At 29.5% G+C, this 26,045-nt stretch overlaps 4 protein-coding genes, 1 long non-coding RNA gene and 2 pseudogenes across 5 annotated transcripts; 6 read left to right on the forward strand and 1 right to left on the reverse strand.

The window, feature by feature from the left end:
* Positions 1-1,002: 1,002 nt before the first annotated feature.
* On the forward strand, positions 1,003-1,437 carry LOC107168655 (protein GVQW3 pseudogene; annotated as a pseudogene).
* Positions 1,438-5,247: 3,810 nt separating this feature from the next.
* Positions 5,248-6,869, reverse strand: LOC149055769 (uncharacterized). Its single transcript, XM_089227665.1, has 3 exons — positions 6,716-6,869; positions 5,704-5,822; positions 5,248-5,634 (listed from the first exon to the last, which is right to left on the reverse strand). Exons 2-3 carry the CDS (start codon positions 5,775-5,777, stop codon positions 5,259-5,261), a joined length of 450 nt encoding a protein of 149 aa, XP_089083791.1. The 5' UTR covers positions 5,778-5,822; positions 6,716-6,869; the 3' UTR covers positions 5,248-5,258.
* Positions 6,870-8,322: 1,453 nt separating this feature from the next.
* LOC149055770 (uncharacterized) lies at positions 8,323-9,959 on the forward strand. Its single transcript, XM_089227609.1, has 3 exons — positions 8,323-8,451; positions 9,345-9,463; positions 9,533-9,959. The coding sequence occupies exons 2-3, from the start codon at positions 9,390-9,392 to the stop codon at positions 9,906-9,908; spliced, it is 450 nt and encodes a 149-aa protein (XP_089083735.1). The 5' UTR covers positions 8,323-8,451; positions 9,345-9,389; the 3' UTR covers positions 9,909-9,959.
* Positions 9,960-11,627: 1,668 nt separating this feature from the next.
* LOC149055771 (uncharacterized) lies at positions 11,628-12,120 on the forward strand. The gene is made up of 2 exons (XR_016191592.1): positions 11,628-11,833; positions 11,904-12,120. It is a non-coding gene; the product is annotated as an uncharacterized LOC149055771 (long non-coding RNA).
* A 9,418-nt stretch (positions 12,121-21,538) lies between these two features.
* On the forward strand, positions 21,539-22,837 carry LOC107168656 (uncharacterized; annotated as a pseudogene).
* A 1,613-nt stretch (positions 22,838-24,450) lies between these two features.
* On the forward strand, positions 24,451-24,822 carry LOC149055772 (uncharacterized). Its single transcript, XM_089226946.1, has one exon. The coding sequence runs from the start codon at positions 24,451-24,453 to the stop codon at positions 24,820-24,822; it is 372 nt and encodes a 123-aa protein (XP_089083072.1).
* A 97-nt stretch (positions 24,823-24,919) lies between these two features.
* LOC149055773 (uncharacterized) lies at positions 24,920-25,300 on the forward strand. Its single transcript, XM_089226947.1, has one exon. The coding sequence runs from the start codon at positions 24,920-24,922 to the stop codon at positions 25,298-25,300; it is 381 nt and encodes a 126-aa protein (XP_089083073.1).
* The last annotated feature ends 745 nt before the right edge of the window (positions 25,301-26,045 follow it).

Below are 26,045 nucleotides of genomic sequence, written 5' to 3' on the forward strand. Positions count from 1 at the left end.
GTGGGGAATCGTGCATAAAAAATACATTTTCATTGTTGTATGTTATAAAAGGTTTTTCTTTTGTAACATTAAATAATTTCCTTATTTTTAGATTATTTGATCCTTGATCGCAAATTACCACTTTTGGAATAAGACCACATTCACTTAATTTTGTTATAGTGTACTCTACTATGCACTTGAGTCGATCTCCAGTAACTGAACCACTTACTTTAAAGAAACCAAGTATTTGTTTCCAAGGTAATGTTAAACTCTTAACCATTACAACCAACACCTGGTTACCATGTTTTAAAGTTTTTAAATCTTCAAAAATATCAGATCCAAAATCTTCATATCCATAAAATGTATCATATTGTGAATTATAGGAAATAAATTGTTTTATTGACATCTCGTCAATAATTATTGATACCAATTTTTCTTTTACAGTAGCAGTTTGAAACTTTAGTTTTAAAATATTTAATATATTTTGATTTATAGCACAAGAAACATCCAAACCTTCCAGCCATCTTCTGAGAGATCGTACGTCGGACAAGCAAAGGAAACTCTTCATAAAACGATAAGTGACCGGTGAATGGTAATATAAACCAAGGGCAAAGGACTTCTCAGTTTCTTCTCTCAGTTTACTTTGTCTTATACTCCGCGTATAGTTAAATGTAAGCTACATCGCTACATGCCATGTTTTTAAAATGTATTACACATTAGTTAGAATGTTTTTTACTAAATATAAAGTATATATCTAAAATAATATCATATTCAATTAAAATAACTATTTTATTTTCTGTAACCAATGGCAAACCCGCCAAACCCTATTATACGAGGTGTGTAAATAAAGTATTGAGGCTGATAGCGTAGCTAGTTATCTGGCGGCACTAATGGCTTTCCGATTGAGAAGGTTTGTAGATAAACATATAATGAACCTTCAGTACGATTTTGAACTTCGTAGTGTCACGTGTCGGTCTGTATCGATTATATTTGTAAACTAATTATTATTAATACGTTCTAATAATGGGTGACGACAATTTCGAGCAACGATGTGCTATTCGATTTTGTTTTAAACTTGGTCACAGTGCGACAGAAACTTTTAAAAAGCTTCAACAAGCTTATGGAGAAAGTGTGCTTTCAAGGGCCCAGGTTTTTAGGTGGTTTAAAGCATTTTCAGAAGGCAGAAAACTGATTGAAGATGATCCTCGCAGTGGAAGACCTTCAACTGCAAAAAATGATGAAAACATCATCAGAGTTCGAGATCTTGTCCGATCCGATCGTCGATTGACGGTCAGAATGATTGAAGAACAGTTGGGATTATCTCACACCATTGTTCATCAAATTTTGACCATTGATTCGGAGATGAGCAATCCGTGCAAAAATGGTTCCGAACATTTTGTCACAAGACCAAAAGGACGACAGAAGGGACAGGTGTCTCGATTTCTTAGAGCAGATTGAAAACGACCATTCTTTCTTAGAACGTGTCATTACTGGAGACGAGTCTTGGATTTTCGAGTACGACCCGGAAACAAAGCGCCAGAGCCAAGAATGGCACACATCAGCTTCACTGAGGCAAAAAAAGGAAGAATGAGCAAGTCAAAAATCAAAACGATGCTGATCTGCTTCTTTGATAGCCAGGGAATAGTTCACAAGGAATTCGTACCTCAAAGCCAAACAGTTAATCAACACTTGAAAGTTCTTGAAAGACTTCGAAAAAGGGTCATTCAGGTGAGACCAAACATCAAAAACACTTGGGTGCTGCATCACGACAATGCACCTTGTCACACAGCCATTTCAATAAACCAATTTTTGGCAGCCAAAAATATTCCCGTGGCCCCTCATCCCCCCTATTTACCTGACTTAAGTCCTTGTGACTTTTTTCTGTTTCCAAGAATAAAAATTCACCTTAAAGGACAACATTTTGGGACACTAGAAAATATTAAAATGTCTATGACCGACCAATTGAAATCTATTCCAGTAACTGAGTTCCAGAACTGCTACGAACAATGGAAACATCGACTCCAACGCTGTGTGGACTCTCAAGGCAATTATTTTGAGAGATAATATAAAATAGTCGCTTTAATTCAATAAAAAAATTATAAAAATATAATCTCATTACTTTATTTACACACTCGTATTATACGAACGAACAAAACAAAAATTCGTTTTACACGAGATAAAGAATTTTTGTCTAGGCTTCTTTTTATAAAATGTGAAATTTAAAAGATAAAGTTTTGATGTGTTCATTCTCGTGTAGTCACTAGTCGTGTATAGGATTATCGATTACCTATGTACCAAATTTCAAAACCACGAGTGCGATGGAATTTGCAGTCGACTATTTACACGCGCATCATACTGCAGAACAAACATTGCCTTAGAGATAATATGATTAGGTTTTATTTCAGTATTATAATCATCAAGTTTAAAGTTTAGTACGCGAGTGTGACTGTTAACATGTATAGGTACGCTTATATATATATAATATGTAGAGAATAATATAATGTGGGCTCGATAAATAATACCATCAGGCAAAAGTTACGGGTAAAAGTAAATTTACCGAAGTTTTTTTTTATCATTGTTAACATCGAGTGATCACATTAGTGACCCTTTATTTTAAGTGTTTGTACAACCGTAATAACTATTATACAAGTACCAACCACTATATATAAAGTCTTTACATGGCGACATAATGTATAAAACCACTACGTGTATTTAGTTTATTTACGCAATACGCATTTTGAAAATTGTATTAGCCTTAGTGTGAAAATCTGAAAGTTATACAATTGACAACAATACGCTGAATTGTTTAAAATATAATTTGCTTTTATTTAAAATTCTGCTACTATTAAACTAATTTTTTTCTCAAATTTATAAATAAATATAACTTAACAAAATAGCTATTTTCAAATTTTTTATACACATTGCATAATATACATATATATAGCACTGCTGGCAAATTTTTAAAGTTCCCGTTTTTACTGGCAGAAATGACGATAGCACCCATTTTCGGCCAATTACCGCACGCTCGCCAACTTGTGTAAATATTAGTATTGAAGCACGTCCACGGATATGTGCATACGCGCATACTAAGTGTTTTGCCGAACACAAACAGTGGGGTCACACCCATTTTTTCTTTGATAATTTGTGTATGTCTTATCAAATTGTAATATTTATTTTTTTAAACAATTTTAATTAATATACTAAAGGAGTAGAATACTTCATTCTATTTAGACTTATTATACAATTAAGAGCTTAAGGCCATTGTTTTGTAGTGCCAAGTACACATTTATTTTTCCCAAAGAAGAAAAAACATTTTTTATTATAAAATGTCAAGTATAAAATGATTTTTTGAACATATTTTGTTTGTTTCTATAATCTATATCAAAATTTAACTGAGTTATTAAAATATAAATTATACAATATACATGTACACATTTATTATGTAGGAACACACTATAAAAAGTATAAAAAATATAGTCCTTATTTGTTCGAGCACGGAACGGTTTTTACTATTTCTTATACATATATCTACGCCTGTTCGGTGATACAGTGTCCGGCAAGCTCTCCCCTCCGCTGTCCTACGTCATTTTTTATTTTTGTCGGCTGAAAGTCGTGCCGCCAGACAGCCCGGAGACCGATACATATCGTCTTTTGTATTTTGCCAACGGTTGGGCCCGACACATCTCCTTGTCCGCCCACCGTTACGGCGCGCCGATCTTTTTGTGCTGTCGTTGCCACTTCGTGGCTTTCATATACGGATCACTATTTTGTATTTTTATTTGGTGCTGTTTCACTGGAAGATCCAAAATTCAGAGCCACCGTGTCACTTTGTGCGGGGATTACGTATTAACGAGGAAAGCTGCAGCCAATAACCAGGTCGTGCTATTTTTGTTTATTTGTATGATATACCATTTTGGTGTGTATTAGATTTTTTCGTGTATTATTCGCATAATAGTGTCAATATATTGATTATTCTGTATTTGTTACTGGGGCGCCCTCATTATAACGGGCTCGCTATACGTAGCCCTATTATTATTATTATTAATTGTATTTCTGATATTGTATTATTGCTCTTATTTATTATATATTGTATGCCCATAACACTATAAGTTGACGTGTTATAGTAATTTATGTATCCTTCCCCCCTATCTTCAACACAACGCGAGTCGGTGCAGCAAACTGCAATATTATATTATAAGGTAAGTGCTGCTTCGGCGTACATTATTCTTTAATAATCGTATTTCATAAATTATAAAATTGATGTAATATTTATAGTCTACTATAATCTGCTTGAATCTATTACCTATAGGTAATTATAAAATTTTTATATAAATTGTCATTTATTGTAATTTTACAAATAAAGTTTCTCTCGCATTACACACTACCCTATTATTTATTATTATTATCATTAATACCGGCACAAAATAAATGCACAAAAAAAATATTGGACAAAACAAAAGAAGTACTAGAACACTGAGTCATCAGTATCTTCCACATAATTGAATAGGTAGTGATTAGTGGAAGGGGAAAAAGTGCGCAGAACCTATGAATTTTAGTCTTTGAGACGGAGTACCTATACTCTATTCGGAATGAGATTGTACCTCGGCGGCGACCAGTTTTCGTCCACAACGGTCAGACGCATCCCCCTAGTCAAACAACGGAGACTCACTGCGGAACGAAGCCAAGCCCATGCGCAGAAGTCAGCCGCCGAGGTACGATCGTATTCCGAATAGAGTATATAGTTAAACTATTACGTCGGTAGGCTATCAGAAGCGCAGAATGCGCATGTGTAAGTATTTAGTAATAATCGTGTGCGTCTTCCCTATTGTCATTATTATTTGTAAGTCATAACCAAAAGGTGCTAATTACAATCGAGTGGTTTTTCTGTTTTAAACCTAAAAGGCAGATATGATTACCCATACCTAAAATATTTAAACGATTTATTGTGGAAATCGATTGTTGATATTCCTTTAATAACTAATGTTAAATCTTTTTTAATAAACATATAACATTAAAAAATTTAAATACTCGTGTAAAGTATAACTAATAGAGAAATAACATATTATTATCTGGTACAATATATTGATTCAATTAGTATTATAGAATAACACACATAGCAACATTTATTTTGTCAAATCATTATTATATTGTTATCCATTTCATTCATACTAGTTGTAAAATGTAATCAAATAGTAATATAAAATGTTTATATATTTTAAAACGCGAAAATATAACAATATCATTTATAAATTGACCATATTGGTATAGTTAAAAATCAATTAAATATTATTATTTAGACCATCTTCCCATAAGTTTAGTATGCATTTCATTTGCAGTCTCGAGGAAATTAATTCATTTTTTAATCTCTCAAATTCTTCATCCATTATCCACTCCTCCATCGATTCATCACTTAATTCTCCATTCAATTCTTCGCTTGATTCTCCATCCGATCCTTCGCTTAATTCTTCACTCGATTCTTCGATCACTTCTTCGTTCGATTCTTCAATTACTTCTTCGTTCGATTCTTCAATTACTTCTTCGTTCAATTCTTCAATCGATTTTTTATTAATTTCTCCACTCGATTCTCCAGTTGAGCATTTTCTTTTAAAACATCTTTTAGTGATACCATTTTGATCAACTATTAATTTTCTTTTTCTGTAAATAATAAAAACATTAAACAGTATCCTGATAATGGTTTAAAAATATAATAGAATGTATAAATACTTTTTGGAAGAGATTTCATTAGTTACCACCGATGATGTTATATTGTTCTTAATATCACGAGATATTGATTCCATTTTGATATATTACAATATTATTTCAGTACTGTATTATCACGCCAACTACAATACAAAACAATGGAATTTATAATATAATATTCTACCAAACAATGTTAACCCATCTATAAAATGTAAGTACATCTTAAACAATAGACCATAGTTCATAAATAAACATCAGTTAAAGAATAGGAGTATGTTGTTTGTGGTCAATCATTAAACAGTAACTTTGAGAAATCATAATAGATAATAATTAAACTTATTATTGTTTGGAGACCAATTATCATAATAAATATACCTATATAAAAACGTTTCATTACTAGCTTTAGTGGAAATACACGATGTATAGAATAAACAATATTTCATAATCAATAACTTCAAGTTTTTGACATTTAAATATTATTATGCTTGGTTAGCTCAATTAAATTGTAATAATTAATTAGAAATATTCGTCGGCCAGATAAAAAAATAATAGGGTTGATCAATATAACACAACACTTGAGATATCAGCATAGCTGTTGGACTCAGGCCTGTAAGAAATCGAGTATATAATACTATTATAATTTTAAAACTTGTCGATTTCGCTAAATTTGTAAATCACGGACAAACCGTGCAAACTGCAAGGTATTATCATCGATTATAACTACTATTTTCGTAGTATAGTATTTACAATTTATAATAAATGGTACTATGTATGTTGACAACTATTCACGGAGTTTTAATGAAAACACAAAATGCGGACAAGGAACACACTTTGTTTATGGCATTGATAATACTACTTCTTCTCCACAAAGGTACCTATACTAAAATACGTTAAATCATATCAAACCATAAATGTCGACCACCATATTTCACCGAGTATAAACAATTTAGTTAATTTATCGTTAGAATGATTATAACTATTAGATTTTAGAATAATATAGACCATGTGGTTTAGAACGTTTGCATCAAGTACTTACGTATAAGCCGATATTCGAAGGAGAAGTGACGATTGACCAGTGATAATTAACGATTAACAGACGTTGATAAAAGCAGATGAGTAACGAGTGAGTAATGACTTTTAAGACTCAGACATCATTCAGTCTCCGTAGTTCTTGAAAACGTATAATTCTTACTGCGTCATAATAAATGACAAAAATCGGTGTGAAACGTACCTTATCAGTTATCATTCCAGCAAGTGCAGAATTATAAGCGGCCACAGGTTGATAGTTTTAAGTGCTGCCAACAAACAACTGGAAAATATTGCAACCAGCAGCACATTGTTGTATTGTAGCTCTTACAATATGACCACTACGATATATTATCCAATATTATTAGCAGTATTTGGCATTACCGTCCATTTACTTGCTCATCTTGTATCTGTGTATTAGGTGTAACGCTACTGCCTTGTTTGTTAGATCAATATACAAACTATATAAAAATTATATACAATATGTAATATAATATTATATGTGCATTAAATATACATAATATGTAATCATTATATTATAGTGTATAATGTTAATCGTTTTTTGTTATGTTAGCAGACATTTTTATTGCGTTTTTTAAACTTTATCAGGTTCTTAGTAATATTATATTGAAAATAATGACGAAGTTATAATTGGGTAGAGAGACTTAATTTAGAAATTATGGTCGTTGGAAGTTTGACTTTAAATGTGTTAAAGTAGGGTTCATACTACATTGTATGTCTGTTGTTTCATGTAAAATAATTCTCTCCAATTGTCTGAACTAGTGGTTTATAATGAAGTAGTGCATATCCAAAAAATTATAGTATATATATATGTTTTTTGAATTTCCGAAAATGATCGACTAATATTATCAGTTGATAATCGGAATAAATTATTCGGATGAGGGTAAAAATAAAGTATGATGCCGATGCCGATACACAATAACGCGATGACATCGTAAAATAATTTGTTGAAAATAATTCAATTGTTTATGTGCACAGAAATGAATATGTAAATCAAGTGCATTATGACGTGGGTTGCGTGTTTCGAAAGTTTTTGCTTGTTTTTATTTTTATACTTATTTGAACGGCGATTATATGCACTACTGGTTGATCTATTTACAGAATCGAGAATATGATAATATTTGAGTCAAAATGGTCGTAATTAATGATTACTTTTGTTATTGGTTTTGGTAGGTACTGAACAGTAAACGACCATTTTTACTTTATTTTGCGTTTTATATGTTAATTTTGTGTTACGTTAAACTGTCTAAAATAACAAAATTTTTGAAGAAGACAGTGTCTACTGTCCGTTACTGTATACTACTAAAATTGGATTTTGTAATATAAATGTTGTTTGATATGCTTAAAAATAAATAATTAACATCAAAATGGATATATGTTAATTCATTGTAATAAATTGAATTTTTATATAAAACAATACAACAATGTGCTGCTGGTTGCAATATTTTCCAGTTGTTTGTTGGCAGCACTTAAAACTATCAACCTGTGGCCGCTTATAATTCTGCACTTGCTGGAATGATAACTGATAAGGTACGTTTCACACCGATTTTTGTCATTTATTATGACGCAGTAAGAATTATACGTATTCAAGAACTACGGAGACTGAATGATGTCTGAGTCTTAAAAGTCATTACTCACTCGTTACTCATCTGCTTTTATCAACGTCTGTTAATCGTTAATTATCACTGGTCAATCGTCACTTCTCCTTCGAATATCGGCTTATACGTAAGTACTTGATGCAAACGTTCTAAACCACATGGTCTATATTATTCTAAAATCTAATAGTTATAATCATTCTAACGATAAATTAACTAAATTGTTTATACTCGGTGAAATATGGTGGTCGACATTTATGGTTTGATATGATTTAACGTATTTTAGTATAGGTACCTTTGTGGAGAAGAAGTAGTATTATCAATGCCATAAACAAAGTGTGTTCCTTGTCCGCATTTTGTGTTTTCATTAAAACTCCGTGAATAGTTGTCAACATACATAGTACCATTTATTATAAATTGTAAATACTATACTACGAAAATAGTAGTTATAATCGATGATAATACCTTGCAGTTTGCACGGTTTGTCCGTGATTTACAAATTTAGCGAAATCGACAAGTTTTAAAATTATAATAGTATTATATACTCGATTTCTTACAGGCCTGAGTCCAACAGCTATGCTGATATCTCAAGTGTTGTGTTATATTGATCAACCCTATTATTTTTTTATCTGGCCGACGAATATTTCTAATTAATTATTACAATTTAATTGAGCTAACCAAGCATAATAATATTTAAATGTCAAAAACTTGAAGTTATTGATTATGAAATATTGTTTATTCTATACATCGTGTATTTCCACTAAAGCTAGTAATGAAACGTTTTTATATAGGTATATTTATTATGATAATTGGTCTCCAAACAATAATAAGTTTAATTATTATCTATTATGATTTCTCAAAGTTACTGTTTAATGATTGACCACAAACAACATACTCCTATTCTTTAACTGATGTTTATTTATGAACTATGGTCTATTGTTTAAGATGTACTTACATTTTATAGATGGGTTAACATTGTTTGGTAGAATATTATATTATAAATTCCATTGTTTTGTATTGTAGTTGGCGTGATAATACAGTACTGAAATAATATTGTAATATATCAAAATGGAATCAATATCTCGTGATATTAAGAACAATATAACATCATCGGTGGTAACTAATGAAATCTCTTCCAAAAAGTATTTATACATTATATTATATTTTTAAACCATTATCAGGATACTGTTTAATGTTTTTATTATTTACAGAAAAAGAAAATTAATAGTTGATCAAAATGGTATCACTAAAAGATGTTTTAAAAGAAAATGCTCAACTGGAGAATCGAGTGGAGAAATTAATAAAAAATCGATTGAAGAATTGAACGAAGAAGTAATTGAAGAATCGAACGAAGAAGTAATTGAAGAATCGAACGAAGAAGTGATCGAAGAATCGAGTGAAGAATTAAGCGAAGGATCGGATGGAGAATCAAGCGAAGAATTGAATGGAGAATTAAGTGATGAATCGATGGAGGAGTGGATAATGGATGAAGAATTTGAGAGATTAAAAAATGAATTAATTTCCTCGAGACTGCAAATGAAATGCATACTAAACTTATGGGAAGATGGTCTAAATAATAATATTTAATTGATTTTTAACTATACCAATATGGTCAATTTATAAATTATATTGTTATATTTTCGCGTTTTAAAATATATAAACATTTTATATTACTATTTGATTACATTTTACAACTAGTATGAATGAAATGGATAACAATATAATAATGATTTGACAAAATAAATGTTGCTGTGTGTGTTATTCTATAATACTAATTGAATCAATATATTGTACCAGATAATAATCTGTTATTCCTCTATTAGTTATACTTTATACGAGTATTTAAATTTTTTAATGTTATATGTTTATTAAAAAAGATTTAACATTAGTTATTAAAGGAATATCAACAATCGATTTCCACAATAAATCGTTTAAATATTTTAGGTATGGATCATATCTGCCTTTTAGGTTTAAAACAGAAAATATATAACTTCTTTCAACCACCTTATCAATACAAGCATTAAAGTATAATATCTATTTGTTATTTGAATATTCATTAGCTATTTATTTCTATGCCAAATGCGAACATTTATTGTCTTGAAAAGAGTTGCTTATAATAAATACCATTTTTTTTTTTTTTTGTGGGGCGGGGGGAGAAATGGGAAAAGTGTACAATAAAAATTACATGACCGCAAACATACCAAATTATGACACCGATTGGCAGCACTTAATGCTATCAACTTACATTTTGTAGATTGGTTAACATTGTTTGGTAGGTCAAGGTTTGGTAAAATATTATATTATAAATTCCATTATTTTGTATTGTAGTTGGCGTGATAATACAGTACTGAAATAATATTGTAATATATCAAAATGGAATCAATATCTCGTGATGTTAAGAACAATATAACATCAGCGGTGGTAACTAAAGAAATCTCTTTCAAAAAGTATTTATACATTATATTATATTTTTAAACCATTATTAGAATATTGTCTAATGTTATTTCTTATTCACAGAAAAAGAAAATTAATAGTTGACCAAAATGTCATCACTAAAAGATGTTTTAGAAAGAAAACGCTCAACTGGAGAATCGATTGGAGAAATTAATAAAGAATCGATTGAAAAATTGAACGAAGATGTAATTGAAGAATTGAACGAAGAAGTGATTGAAGAATCGAGTGAAGAAGTGATTGAAGAATCGAGTGAAGAAGTGATTGTAGAATCGAATGGGGAAATTAATAAAAATCGATTGAAGAATCGAGTGAAGGATGGATTGAAGAATTGAAAGAAGAAGTAATTGAAGAATCGAGTGAAGAATTAAGCGAAGAATCGAGTGAAGAATTCTGAATTACTAATATTGTGGTGATATTTATCTATAATTTGTCACGATTTTATATACTACTGCTATCTCAATTGTTATAATAGTATTATATACTCGATTTCTTACAGGCCTCAGCCCAACAGCTCTGCTGATATTTCAAGTGTTGTGTTATATTGATCAACCATATTTAGTTTTAGTCTGGCCGATGAGCATTTCTAGTTAATTATAACAACTTTATTGAGCAAACCAGATAATATATGTAAATGTCAAAAACTTGCAGATGTTTTTAGAGTATTCTATATTTGCACTAAAGTTATGAAACGTTTATATATATATATTTATTATGATTATTTTTCTCTTAACAATAACAAGTTTAATTATTATCTATTATATATGATTTCCCAATGTTACTGTTTAATAATTGACCACAAACAACATACTCCAATTCTTTAATTGATGTTTATTTATGATCTATGTTCTATTATTCAAGATGTACTTACACCTCGAAGATGAGTTAACATTGTACGAGAGAATATTATATTATTAAATCCTTTATTTTGTATTTTAGTTTGCGTGATAATACTGCAGTACTGAAATAATATTGTTATATATCAAAATGGAATCAATATCTCGTGATATTAAGAACAATACAACATCGGCGGTGGTAACTAACGAAAACCCTTCTAAAAAGTATTTATATATTACATTATATTTTCAAACCATTATTAGAATATTGTTTAATGTTATTTACTATTCACAGAAAACAAAAATTATCAGTTAAACAAAATGTTACCACTGAAGAATGTCTTACAAGAGAACTCTCAAGTGAAGAATTGTTTGAAGAATCGAATGAAGAAGTAATCGAAGAATCAAGTGATGAATCGGTGGAGGGGTGGTTGACGGATGAAGAAATCGAGAGAACAGAAAGAAATTTGACAAAATTAATGTTGTCGTTAGTTAGCCATTGTTATGTATAATAGAGTTATTATACTAATTGAATTAAGAGATATCCATAGACAAAAAAAATAATAGATAGGCAGCTCGCCGGTTGCATATTACCATTCTGCACACGAAATAAAACCAATATAAAAATACAGCTTTCTCATTGGTTCTACATTTGGCGGGATAAAATATTTAAAATATTTATTATTATTATCATTATTTTTTTGATTCTAATTTAATCTAATTTATTACTATGTATGTATATTGTATCCAACTAGTATGTATGCTATTTTTTTTTTGTCAAATAAATTATTATTGTTATCATTAGATAATTGAGAAAAATAAGAATATATAATCTCAGGAATCTTTTAGTTTTTTTTATACTTTAATTTAAAACGAATTCTGAGATCATTGAAATTGTAATGCTTATAACTCGCATTAAAATAAAAATTTAAAAATATGAAATCCATTACATTATAATCTTACTTTTAAATAGAATAACATTATGTATAACAGAGTTTAGTGAATTATTAAGAACATACAATTTGCAGGTATTTTATGTATTTGTAAGATGGAGATGACAAATAATAATGACTAATGACATGTTTTTTAACATTTGTATAAAAAGTAACACTATATCAAGTAATGAATTGGATAGTTATTATTTAAATTAATATATTAAAAAATTATCAATGATCAATTATATTAATGTAATCTAGACAAAAGATATTTAAATATTTAAAATATTTAATTCATAATCATACAATAGAAATATTTATTATTTATTAATATTATTTTTGTTGGAGGCTGGCTTTATAATATAATATATTAGTATATTAGAATTAATCTATTGTTAATCTTAATTTGTATTGTTTTGTAACTGTCAAGTTACCTATCATAGTTGTATACTAGTGGCTTTAAAATAAAATAAAAATAGATTTTTATGCATCATGTAATACAAATATTAATTTTAAATTATGCTGTATTTTATTATATAATTATATGATGATTAGAAAAAAAATATTTTATCACACATAGATTATTTAAGTGTTAAGTCTATTAGTTCAAGTTCATTATTTTTATTTTTATTGTATATCTTGGTTCTGTGATTACAGCGCTATGGTGGCTATCTCCCGAACTAGTGTGATATTAAATCGGCAGGGCCTGATAGCATATAATACATTTCTGAATCTGAATTTCTGTTTAATCTGTATTAATGTATAATTATAAATTATAATAAATTATTGTGTATATTCTATATACAATTTTAATTTATTAAGTTAAGTAATACAAAATCTGACAAAGATAACAATATAATAATATATTAAAACATAAAATAAAACTTATATTATACAACAATGAACAAATTTTTATAATTTCTTCCTTTATAATATATGGTAAAGGTAATTATGATTTCAACAACTTTGGTTTAAATCTTCTTGAATGTTTATTATAAAAATCTACTGCAATTTTATTAAGTTTAGCATTAGAGTTGAGTGGGCCAGATACACCTTTCAAAATTGTATTCATATTTTTGCAGAGTGTAAACAAGGTTAAATTAATTGAATGTTTAATAATAATATTTTTAATTGTTAATCTATGTAATTCACATGAGAAGTCAAAATCAATGTGCAATTCAATAAGTAATTTTTTTTTTTTTTTTTTTTTTTTTATAATAAGACATTCCTAGCCTATAAGGCTATCTACATCTATGGATAAATAACATAATTTTTTTTTGACTAATTTTAACATGATATAAGTTTTTACAATTACAATTAAGAACGATAATTACAGTAGTGAATAGTTATTTAATAGCATTATCGAATAAGATCGTGTGGGCGACCGCGTTTTAGTCGTCTTTGAGGTGGTGGACGTATGTGTAAGTTGAAGTGTATTGAGCCAGTTGATTTTTGGAGTGAACTATGGAAATTTTCTGCTAGAGATTTTATATGATCTTGAATTTTTATGATTGGGAGGTCTTTATGTAGATTTTTGTTGCGTATGAACTATGGTGCGTTTGTTATTATTCTTAATACTTTGTTTTGGAAAATTTGTATTTTTCTTAAGTGTGTCACTGAGCAGTTTCCCCAGATAGGACAAGCATAGGTAATTAGTGAGCGTAATAATTGCTAGTAAATTAATATTGAGCATTTTTTTTGTATAACTGATTTTTTGTTTAGGATAGGAAATAGCATTGAGAGGCGCTGGTATGCTTGTTGTAATTTAGAAGCTATGTGAGGCCCCCAGGTTAACCTCTTGTCCAGCGCGACACCAAGGTACTTGACAGTCAATAAGTAATAAAAGTTGTTTTCCAACATCATTTTTATATATTAAATCATCTATAGACTGATTCAACAATTTTAAAATGCTTGAAATTAATTTACACAAAAATGAAGATGGTTGGTTGAGCGAATTCTTTTTGTATACTGTCGAGATATAATAAGTTTATTTGACTGAACTGGCGATTTAAATTCATATTTACAAACCGCACATTCATTTACAAATGTAAAAATGTTTTTTAAAATAAAACCTATTATATACCCTAATACCATATCACTCATATATGAATTATTTGAATATATTACCTGAATTGGAGGGTTCACATTGAATGGTTGTACAGTATTAGGTGTATTTAATTCAATTAATGATTTATTTGATAAAAAGCTTTTTAGATTTGATAAACAATCAATATTATCTTGTTCACAATTTTGTCCAATCGATTTCACTGAAGAAAAATTATTTAAAAGAAGAGTTTTGAAAGTATTCATATAATTGTGACAGGTATTTCTAGCACCATGCTGACGACTCGAACCAAAAAAACATTCCAAACTGTCCTGGTTCATATCTCTTGTGATAAAATATTTAAAACCAACTTTTTGTAATTTAGGCCACACATATTTGAACCCACACAATGTGACTATCCAATTTTTGACACACGGAGGAGTAGAGACTTTAGTGGTGTTAGTTTGTTTGTTTAAATGAACAAATCTCATACTTTTAAAAACTTCAATAGCTGTATTCCAAAATGTGATGTGTGAAGATAAACTCGTGACTGCTGATCTTAGGATTTTTCCATCCATAGCATTTCTTGTAGCAGCATTTACTGAATCACAACATTGATCCATAAATAAACAGAATGCAGCAGTTCCCAAAGCATTACTACCAAGATCAGGATTAGAAGGTGCTGAAAAATTAAGAATTGTATCCATTAATAATTGATAAATACTTAATTTAATTATTATAAAATATATAAATTACCTAATTCACTCATTAGTTTTAAAGTTGATGCAACACGGTGACTAAGTGTTTGAGCAGCAGTAGATACCTTCATTTTTCTCATTTTTTCTATGACAACATGCTTTTCTGTCAATTTTGGTAATGCTCTATAACCAGAGGCGGATAGGCAAAAAAAAATTTACCGGGAAAATATTTATGGGGCGACATTAATTATTTTACTATATATGGTATACAATCAGGGATACCAAAACTTTTTTTCCAATGAAACCTAAAAACAATTACACAGATATTAGATATAGATGAAAGATGAATAATATAAAATAATTCAATAACTAAGTTTTTGAAAACTTAAAAATTTATTTTGATTATACATGTTATAGGTATTTCATACAGAATACAAATTTGCTTAGACGCTAAGTAAAAATTAATTGAAGGTCCTAAATGTAAAAAGCCCTATGGATTCCATCTTGGAAAAATTTACACCACTGCATATTGGAAGGGGGCGCCGGTAGGCGGTAATACAGGGGCGCACCGGGAAAGTCCCGGTATCCCGGTGGGCCTATCCGCCCCTGTCTATAACCCATATCTTCATTACTCTTGTCAGCAAAGTATAAATTGTGTATGAATTTCCATGATGCCGTATACTCAATGTTATTTAAAGTAAATTTAACATCTTTGATTAATAAATTATTCCAAATGCACTTTAGCAAATGAAGTGGATCATATAATATATGCACAACTTCATGTCCATCTATTATATATCCTTCACTACAGTTGTCTAGTCCTTGCTTTAAGAATGATATTGATGTTTCACGTTTTAATATATTGATTGCAGCAACATTAGTTTTTCCTTGATCGGATAAAGTAGCTACCAGGTTTAATCCTGTTGTTAGTATACTTTGAACGACTTGACGGATACATTGCACCAAATCAAAAGTTTTTGTAGTTCCTTGGACATAATAATAACAAATGGGCTGTTTAAATTTTTTTCCCAAACCACGGACCATAAACACTAATATATTGTCTGCCAAATTAAAATTTCTTTGGTTTGATCCTAAATCTTCAAAAACAAAAACACTATCAACATGTTTGTCATATGTTAATTCTGGTTGTAGTGACATTTCATCAAACATCAAGCAACAAGTTCTATCCATTAAATTTAAATGTTTTACTCTATTTTTGATATGATCAACTATGTGTTGATTTATTCCAGGCAAAAACAGAAAATTTTTTAACAACCCCATAATGGTTTTTTGACAGGGCAATGAAAATATTGTAGAAAGATATATATATATGCCTTTGGACTTTGCTTGTAGATTGAAAGAGCTAAGATTTTATCGTCTAAAGTAAATCTTCGTCCCTGAACTTTCTTTGACTGATTTTTGATTTGAGACATGATGAAACCGTATGTTATTTTATCAACTTTATTAATAAGTTGGTTAAGCGAATTATCTTTTGAGAGTTTGTGAGCCATTCTTGCCTTACTCTTATAAGTTTCAATTTGTTTTGAACAACGATTTAATTTTCTAATTAATTTTATGCTTGACAAGTATAACTTTTCACATTTAGGTGTTAACTGACATTGCCGTTTGACATTTATAACTCCTAACAATGATGTTTTGGGTTTTACTGGCACTTCTTTTGCCATGTCTTCATAATTTACAGTCTTAGAAACATTGAACAAATTCTTCTTACAGCCAAATCCTTAAAACAGATATTAAAATTAATGTTCGATAAAACATAATATTTTATTTAAAATAATCTCAACTTTATGGCATACTTTAGTTTATGTTTTCTGATATCACTCTTGATGAATGGCCAGTAAAATTTTGAATTTCCAAATCATTATTGGGTGAAGTTTTCATTGGTTCAATACCATTTATATGATCTATGTCATATAACAATACACACAGTTATTTGTATGAAATTTAACAAAAATTCAAGGTTTATTTTGAATGGCTCACCATTATATTGTATAGGTAGTTGTTTCAATACTGACGGTGATACTCTATTGGACCAATGTAATGTAGTTTCAGCTGATTCTACTAGATATAAATAAGCAAATTGTATATTAAATTATCAAATGCATACATGCATACATAGTACAAACATACATACATATTACATACAAACACAAGCAACAAAATATAAGTAAGTATAAGGTTTGCTTTGTTAAAATGTTAAAATAATCAAATTATTCCAAAATTCTAAAATTCTAAAAACTTAGATATAAAACTAAAGAAATTAATAATAATTTATTCTTTATTTACCTAATATAGAAAAACATAAGATATTATTATATTTAAATAAATACATACTTTAACCAGATTATATTCATACAACATTGAACATATACATGCTACACAGTACACACATTAAAGACAAAATGTTACGTGGAAGATTTATAGTTGGTAGGAATCGGTTTTTTAGTTTTTTGTTTGTTCCAGGACTAATACATATGGTTTCGAAATGTCTTCCACAAATTTGATAGGTTTTCCTGATCTTTTCCTTTGAAATACTGTGGAGGATAGGATTAGCAGCTCTTTCTACCCATATCGCAAAGTCCAAGCCATTAATTGGGAATAAATATTTTCTTTTTTCAGAATTTGAACAGCCTTTAACCACACATTTATTAGAAACCATACTGAAATCGGAATAATAGGTGTTTATGTTTGTCGTAAATTAAACTTATAAATTTGTCAATTAAAACTTAAAAGTAATTTACTTTATTTTTGGTGTACGATGGTATTTGTCTATACTTGTCTTGTTCTGACAGTGGTAAGTATAAAACTACAAAGTAATAACTAACCATAGACAACGAAAATGGTGTCGTTTCCGATTGACGTTGATATTATTATATATTATTTTCTTTATCTATGATATAATTCAATAAATGAAAAATTGAAAAAAAGCGGCAAAACGCCATGAATATAATGTGATAAAAACTGACTACTAGCGCTTTTGTGTTAATCTCCACAACTAATATTTAAGAACTGTTCAATAGCCAATACTCAAAACTCAATAGGTATAAGTTCATAAGCCCTGTGATATATCACATAGTAATCATACGTTATATTCTTTATTTTTAATTTTACCTTATTTAATATTATATACATCGCATACATTTCAGAAATTAGACAATTAGTAGGTAATTTAAAATCGCAGATTAGAAAACTCAAGTTATTATTTCAACAATTATATACCTATTTATGTTTATGTGCACTTTTTAAAATCCTTTGATTATTTTGTTTGAATACTGTGATTGACTAGAAGATGACTGAGCTAACAGAAGTATGGATATCATTTTTTTGTAATAATTTATTCTGACCCGTTGGTATTACAGTAGTTAATGACTTTTACTTATCGAATTTTACTTTTTATCCGATATCTCAATCATATAGTGCTTTAATATTGTCTTGACTAACTAATGTGCACAACTACTTTATCTCGACTACTGAAATATTTTCAATTCTACCTTTTATCATTATCTTCACTACAGACATTTTTAAATAAAAATGTATATTTTATTTTTATTATATTTAGTGGCGCCAACAGGGGTTTAAAGTGCCCCCCTCCCCTTAGCCCACACCAAAATTAAAATTTTAAATAAATTGAAAATGATCTCATGAACCTTGACTCATATGATATATGAACATCTGAAAATATTGAGTCATAATGTATGGCTGGTATATAGTATATACAAAGGTTTAAATGGATTGAAAACTATATATTTTTTTTTATTGAGTATGACGTTCATTGCGAGAGTTGTATTTTGAACTAATTTATATTACAACACATTATATTTATTATTATTATTAGATTACTATAGATTACCATAATCACCAATAATACTTATAATTAGAATTGATTTTGGTTGATCAACAATCTAAATCATGATTATTTTCTCTGCCATTCAAAAAATTACTGTTCACATGCAGAAGTTGTCGTTAGAGATTCAGCTAACTAATTTTTTTTATTTCTTAACCACTAACCAGAAGTAAAATTTGTTGAGACATGTAAAATACAAAATCTATATTTTTTAATTGATTTTAAAATGTAAATATCTAACTAATTTCTGAAATTAAACTTGTTTAACCTTTTCGATCAATAGATTTAATAAGTTTATTCTAAATATAAGTAAAACTTACTGAATTGTGCAAAATGTGAGTATGTAGTACTTTATGGTAAAATAATAATAATAATTAATTTTCCAAAATAAAAAGAGTTAAATTTTTCATGTAGGTACCTATAACATTTTATTATTATTATTATTATACAGTATAATGTAAAATATATTAGATACATTAACTCAATTCACCATTGAGGTAGATCTTGAGGCAACATAGTTCCTTCTCCGGTCCTCAATACCATAGGAAAAAAAAAAAAAGGTAGATCTTGAATCTGTAAAATTGTAGTTACTAATTGTTTAGACATATAATAAATAATAAATATATCTGAATTTCTAATGTTCAACATTAAATATACAAAAATTACCTTGATTAAAATTTAATAGTTTAATACACATCCATAACATTTTTCGAACATAAAATTCAATACACTTATTAAAACATTTAAAAATAGGTATACAACTTTTATCGAGTATTAATGCCTAATGGTTAGTTATACATTTATAAGGTTCTAAATAATAAATTTATTGTATTAATATAATGACCAATCTATAGGGCTTTTTTAAAAATATTTTATTTTATATTCTAAATGAATGACAGTATAAAAAAATTAAAAATCAACAAGTCAACACAGCTTTTAATGCTTTTATAAACCTAGTCATTACTATTTACTGAACTTACATTTTTGGTATATGTAATATGTTAGAAAGCTTATAATGTATGTAAATAAAGTTTTAGTACTAGTACTAGAGGCTATAATAGTGAAGAGCACTTTAAAGTATTATTGTTATATCTGTTAACATTGGTAAATGTCCTATATATTATATTATATTATTATTAATCGATAAGGAAGGGGAACTGATTATGTGATTAATGTTATTATGATATTTACTATTAAGTTCAGTCTAGTCTCAACGGCCGTATTGTTGGGCGAGTCACGTTGTTTCCTAACCATGAGTGTTAATTAAATTAATGATCAGTATATTAAATGTTGTTAATATATCAATCCCAAAGAGTTCACACGAAACCACAATGTAGGGTAGATTGTAGAGGATCTTCAGGTGAGAAATGTAATACTAACTTTTTACTTTACTTTTATAACTGTGCAGACGTTCATCAGTTCTGTTGTTTTTTTGGCACTCTGGATTTTACGTGCTACCACTGATATAATTACTGTTGTCAATAGTTGCATTTTGGAGTGTGGACCATGGTCTTATACTCTTATATGATGTATTAATCTAACTCTTATGCGTTATGTTTACACAGTTATTTGTTAGTAACCCTACTGTATTTCATATAGTGTGTTACGTGTTACATACAGCAATTATGGTTAACTGTTTGACAATTGTGTATTTTAAATTTATTTTGTTTATTTGAAAAATAAATCAACTACATATAGTCCATATATTAATATTTAGTACATAGTTATATTTTTGGATGAATTTAAAATATAAAATATGAGTATCTACCTACTTAAAAATGCAATAATGCCTTTATTTAAGGCTATTGAATTCTTGTTCGGTAACATTAATCATTAATGAGTAGATATGTTGATCAATAAAAATGATTATAAAATACAATGTTTAATATACTTCAGAATAAGCTGTAACACATTCCTATATTAATGTAAATGTGTTGACTTCTCTTACACAGGACTCATTGAGGACGCTATTACACATATATTTGTACTATGTAGTCTCCATTGTCTTATAAGTGAATGACATAGCAAATGCACACTTAGCAGATCACGTTTAATTCCGTTAGTTTAAAAATTAGAGTAAATTGACCTGTTATGAAGCTTGATAGTAAGAACATTATCTATGTTTTTATGTAGGTTTTTTAAGTTAACTTAGTTTTTAAGTGAGTTATGAGCATTTTTGATTTACGCTTTTTTATGTACCTTCCGCATAACTTGCTATAAAATTTAATTATCGTAAAAAAAACTCAAAATTCACTCTAATTTTCAGATAAATGTTGCTAAACATGATCTGCTGAGTGTAAATTTACCATGTTATGTTCTTGTAAAATGAATATATCAAATAGTTGTGTAGTGCCCTCTTAAGTGAGATAGTATCAATCATTGGTTTCAATGGAGTTCAGCGATTCAGTTCTTGGTAAGAGTTACATTTCTAGACCTATTAACTTAAGACAATTTAAGACTGAAAATACATAATGTTGATCAAATTAAAATGTCAGAGATCACTGATTGCCTAGTATTTGATAAATTAAAATTAATTAATCTAGATATTTATTTGACTGATTTACCTGATGAAACAAATAAATGGGAAATAGAACTACTAAAATATAATTTTCAAAATGTTGTATTTTACCAGATACATTATTGTCCTATCTACAACATTACTAATAGTAAATTTTAAACGCTTATTGTGATAAAAAATTATTTCTGTCAGACTAAGGGAACAAAGTCATATACCTACTCCGATTCCCAGTTCTACTCCAAGAAGAAATATTTTGTTTGGTGAAATTTAATTTAAATTTAATATCCATTTCACTACATTAAAAATCAAGTTCCTGATGAAGCTGTTACTCCATATTGGACAAAATTTCTTCAATTTAATAACAATCAAACTTTTTTAGATTTGAAATAAGGATTTAAATATGAAACTGAATAAAATAAAATCAGCAGTGATATAAAGAAAAACCCTCATGAACCATTAGGAAAATCAAAAATTTAATTTTCATTAACCTCCTGAGTTTTTTTTTTATAGAAATGTAAATTACATATAAATAGTCAATAATTTATAGATGGAAAATAACCTCTTCAAAGTATAATCTAGAATCAAAATCTGATCTTTAAAGAGGTTAGGTAGGTAGGAAACATTTTGAGTGCTAGTAAAATATAAAAAAAAAATTATATTAGTTAGGCACCTACTGAGTATATGATAATATTTTATATTCAAAACTTTAAAAAAATGATATTAATTATTTTTTAGCAAAATTTTTTACATAAAAAAATGAATACATGGATTACTATTTATTTTATTTTTAGAATTCAGAGCAAACTCAAATTTAAAGCATGGTGTATGTTTTACATGAATAATAATTTACATATTGACTCTTTACTTGATAGAAGTATATATAAATGTTGAAATAACAAAAAGTTGGGATATTCATCTTTGTTACAAGTTACAATATTAAAAATGTATTATTGATAAATACACAACTTTAAGACTTTGAGATATGCATCGACTAATCCTATGTTTTTCAACATTTAGGACATAGTGAACATATATATTTTATACTTAATGAAATCAACATTGTTAAACCATATGATTGTCTTGGCCAAACCAATCATCTAAGGGATATAACTGTAGCAAGAGATAAATTAAAGACACTATCACAGTTTAGCTCCCCCTCGCCATTTTGAATTTTTTTATCGTTACTTATGTAACTCATCGAGTTAAAAACGATGGTGCAATCAGAATTGGTCGCTCTCACTTAGTTTCGAAGTTATGGCCTTCCAAAGTTTTCAATTTTACGTTTATACGCATGCGCGCAACACTACTATAATGCCGCGTGGAGGACCATTTTTGTTATTTTTTTGTACTTACGTATTCTAACCTATTAAAAACGATGGCGCAATAATAATTTATTAAAAATAATCAAGAATAATTACAGAATAAAGTTAATATCAATTAAATAATAATATATTTATTTAACACATAATATATAATACATTTAAAAAATTACAACAATTCAACATTGTCTTAACATTGTACATAAATAAGTGTATATAGTAGCTCCCTTCGCCTACCGGCTCCGGTCGCCAAACTCGAGGTCCCAAGGACCTCGAGTTGGATGGGGGCTTTGCCCCCCCCCCAAACCCCCCGGGGCTAAAATAGCAAACCTGGGGGGGGGGGGCAATAAACTGCAAAAATAACAATAGGAATAAAGAAAAAGAGGAAAAAACCCGGGTTTAACAAAATATGTGAAGACGCAGTACAGAGGAGAAAGATAGCCCGAGAGGAATGGCTGCTGAAAGACACTTACAATGAAGAGAGGACTGCAGAGTTCAGTAGACGAAGGAAAGAAGCTCACAACATAATAAGATGCGAAAAAAGGAAATATATCCAAAATATTATGAAAGATGCAGAACAGGACTTTAGACTAAATAGAACCCGGGATATTTTTAAGAGAGTAAAGGACATAAAAGGAGATTTTAAAAAGAAAGAACCTTTTCTCAAGGATGATGATGGAATGCTGATAACGGCAGAAAAAGAAATAGCTGAAAAATGGAGAGAGTATTTCTACAAACTATTAAATTGTGAAGAACCAACCGAAAAGTTCCCCTTTAATATTGAGAACATAAATACACAAGAATGTACATATCCTACATTGCAGGAAATAAAAAGACAAGTGCATAGATTAAAAAACCACAAATCCCCACAAATTGTGTTCAAGCGGAACTCTTAAAAAAGGGAGGAGAAGATGTTATACAGTGGATTTGGCAAGTGATTACTATTGTTTGGACAACAGAGAAACTTCCAGAGGATTGGAAGGTGGCGGCAGTATGCCCAATTCACAAAAAAGGAGACAAGCAAGATTGCAACAACTACCGCGGAATATCCTTGCTCAATGTAGCGTATAAAATATTCTCGAATTGTGTTTTAGACAGAATAAAAGAAAAAGCGGATCAAATAATAGAACACTATCAAGGAGGGTTTAGAGCTGACAGGTCCACGACGGACCAGATGTTCATAATTAGACAATTATATCAAAAATCTTGGGAGTTTGATAAAGAGATTCATACACTTTTCGTGGACTTCAAGAAAGCGTATGATAGTATTCATAGAGAGAGTCTACTGAATATTATGAAAGAATTTCATTTTCCACAAAAGCTGGTCAATTTAGTATCAATAAGTGTTATGGAGACCTTGAAATTCAATAACTGAACCGGCTGCAGTGAACTCGGGGCTAAGACAAGACGATTCGCTATCGCCGATTCTGTTCAACGTGGTATTGGAAAAGGTAATTAGAGAAATGAAAATTGGGCCTAACGAGGGTATTAGGCTACAAGACACGTCGATAGGCATACTTGCTTATGCTGATGATATAGTATTGATGGAAGAGTCTCAGGATAGGTTGAAGAGTTTATTCAGTAGGTTGCATAATGCAGCGTCAAAAGTAGGACTATGTGTAAATGAAGGAAAAACGGAGTATATGTTTTTGAGTAGAAGGGAACTACCTTTCTGTCAGTTCATAAGAGTGGATAACTACGAATTTAAAAGAGTAGAACAGTTCAAATATCTAGGTTCTATTTTGACCGAAGAAAATAATGTAGCAAACGAGGTAGCAGCAAGAATTCAAGTCGGGAATATATGCTATTATGGACTAACTAAGGTACTAAGCTGACGAACCGTATCGCGAAGAATGAAGGAACGATTATACATATACGTCCTTAATACGACCGGTTGTATTGTATGGATCGGAAACATGGCCAATTAGAAAAATGGACGAGCATAGGCTCATGGTCTTTGAAAGAAAAGTGTTGCGGAAAATATATGGCCCGGTCAAAGACGAAATAACTGGGGAGTGGAGACGAAGAAAGAACATAGAGCTGGAAATACTGTATGGTAGTGCGGACATATTGGAGGGCATCAGAAGCAGAAGACTACGGTGGGCTGGCCACGCTTGGAGGAGCCAAAATCCACTTATACATGCAGTGATTGAACAAAACCCTGTAGGTAAAAGGCTTCTGGGAAGACCAAGAATGCGATGGGAAGATGTTGTAAAGAAGGACGTTGAGCAGTTGGGAGGTTGTTCCAATTGGAGAAATCTAGCTTTGGATAAAGAAGGATGGAAGCTTGGTTGTGAGACGGGATGGTCTTAAAGGCCCAATAAACCCCTAAAAAAAAAAAAATTCATAATTATATGTAACACAATATATTTATACGGTTGTATCGTGTATCGTGTATTGTGTCACTTATGCTTAATGGGCTGGTTATTAAATAACACCCCTGCATTAATGTAACCATACGTCCACATGATCATAAGTTGAATATTAGATTATTAAGATTCGTCTATGCGATATAATTAATAGGCTCATCGCTCATGGCTAACTCGACAGACATGTCAGCAAGATAACCAAAATGCACAATCAACACGCAGTTAAGAGGACGCCACACCCGCATGTGTAGTCTCCGTCTTATAAACGTATAACATAGCAAAATCTGTTTAGCGCGGGACAACTTTTCTTCCTCAATATTTATAATGGAATTTTCAAAATATCACAACGCATAGGTAAGAACTTTATCTGTGTCGTAATGTCGTTATTTTTTTGATAGCACAAACCAATAATTTTAAGTAATTTAATGTAAAAATAAATGCATTTTCTTAAGCTTAAAACTTTAATTATATTTATGTTATCAAAACAATAACGACGCTATGACACAGATAAAGTTCTTACCTATGCGTTGTGGAATTTTGGTAATTCTACTATAAATACAAACTACAGATGACGTCACGTTACCGCAGTTTTCAAAAAATCCAATATTTCGATTACGTTATATTATTTTTTATACCATGATTTACTCCACATTACTATATCGTGTGCTACACAGCACTTTTATTGGATG

Source organism: Diuraphis noxia, unplaced genomic scaffold (assembly GCF_037042655.1).
Source record: "Diuraphis noxia isolate RWA-SAM2 unplaced genomic scaffold, SU_Dnox_SAM2 contig0004, whole genome shotgun sequence".
Classification (NCBI taxonomy): domain Eukaryota; kingdom Metazoa; phylum Arthropoda; class Insecta; order Hemiptera; family Aphididae; genus Diuraphis; species Diuraphis noxia.

Bases quoted from the DNA above. Each gene is read 5' to 3' on its own strand.
- LOC149055770 (XM_089227609.1), top strand. From the start codon at position 9,390: ATGGAATCAATATCTCGTGATATTAAGAACAATATAACATCATCGGTG. The intron at 9,464-9,532 runs GTATTTATACAT...TATTATTTACAG, and splicing joins AATGAAATCTCTTCCAAAAA to AAAAAGAAAATTAATAGTTG.
- LOC149055772 (XM_089226946.1), top strand. From the start codon at position 24,451: ATGAAAATTGGGCCTAACGAGGGTATTAGGCTACAAGACACGTCGATA.
- LOC149055773 (XM_089226947.1), top strand. From the start codon at position 24,920: ATGGACGAGCATAGGCTCATGGTCTTTGAAAGAAAAGTGTTGCGGAAA.
- LOC149055769 (XM_089227665.1), bottom strand. From the start codon at position 5,777: ATGGAATCAATATCTCGTGATATTAAGAACAATATAACATCATCGGTG. The intron at 5,635-5,703 runs GTATTTATACAT...TATTATTTACAG, and splicing joins AATGAAATCTCTTCCAAAAA to AAAAAGAAAATTAATAGTTG.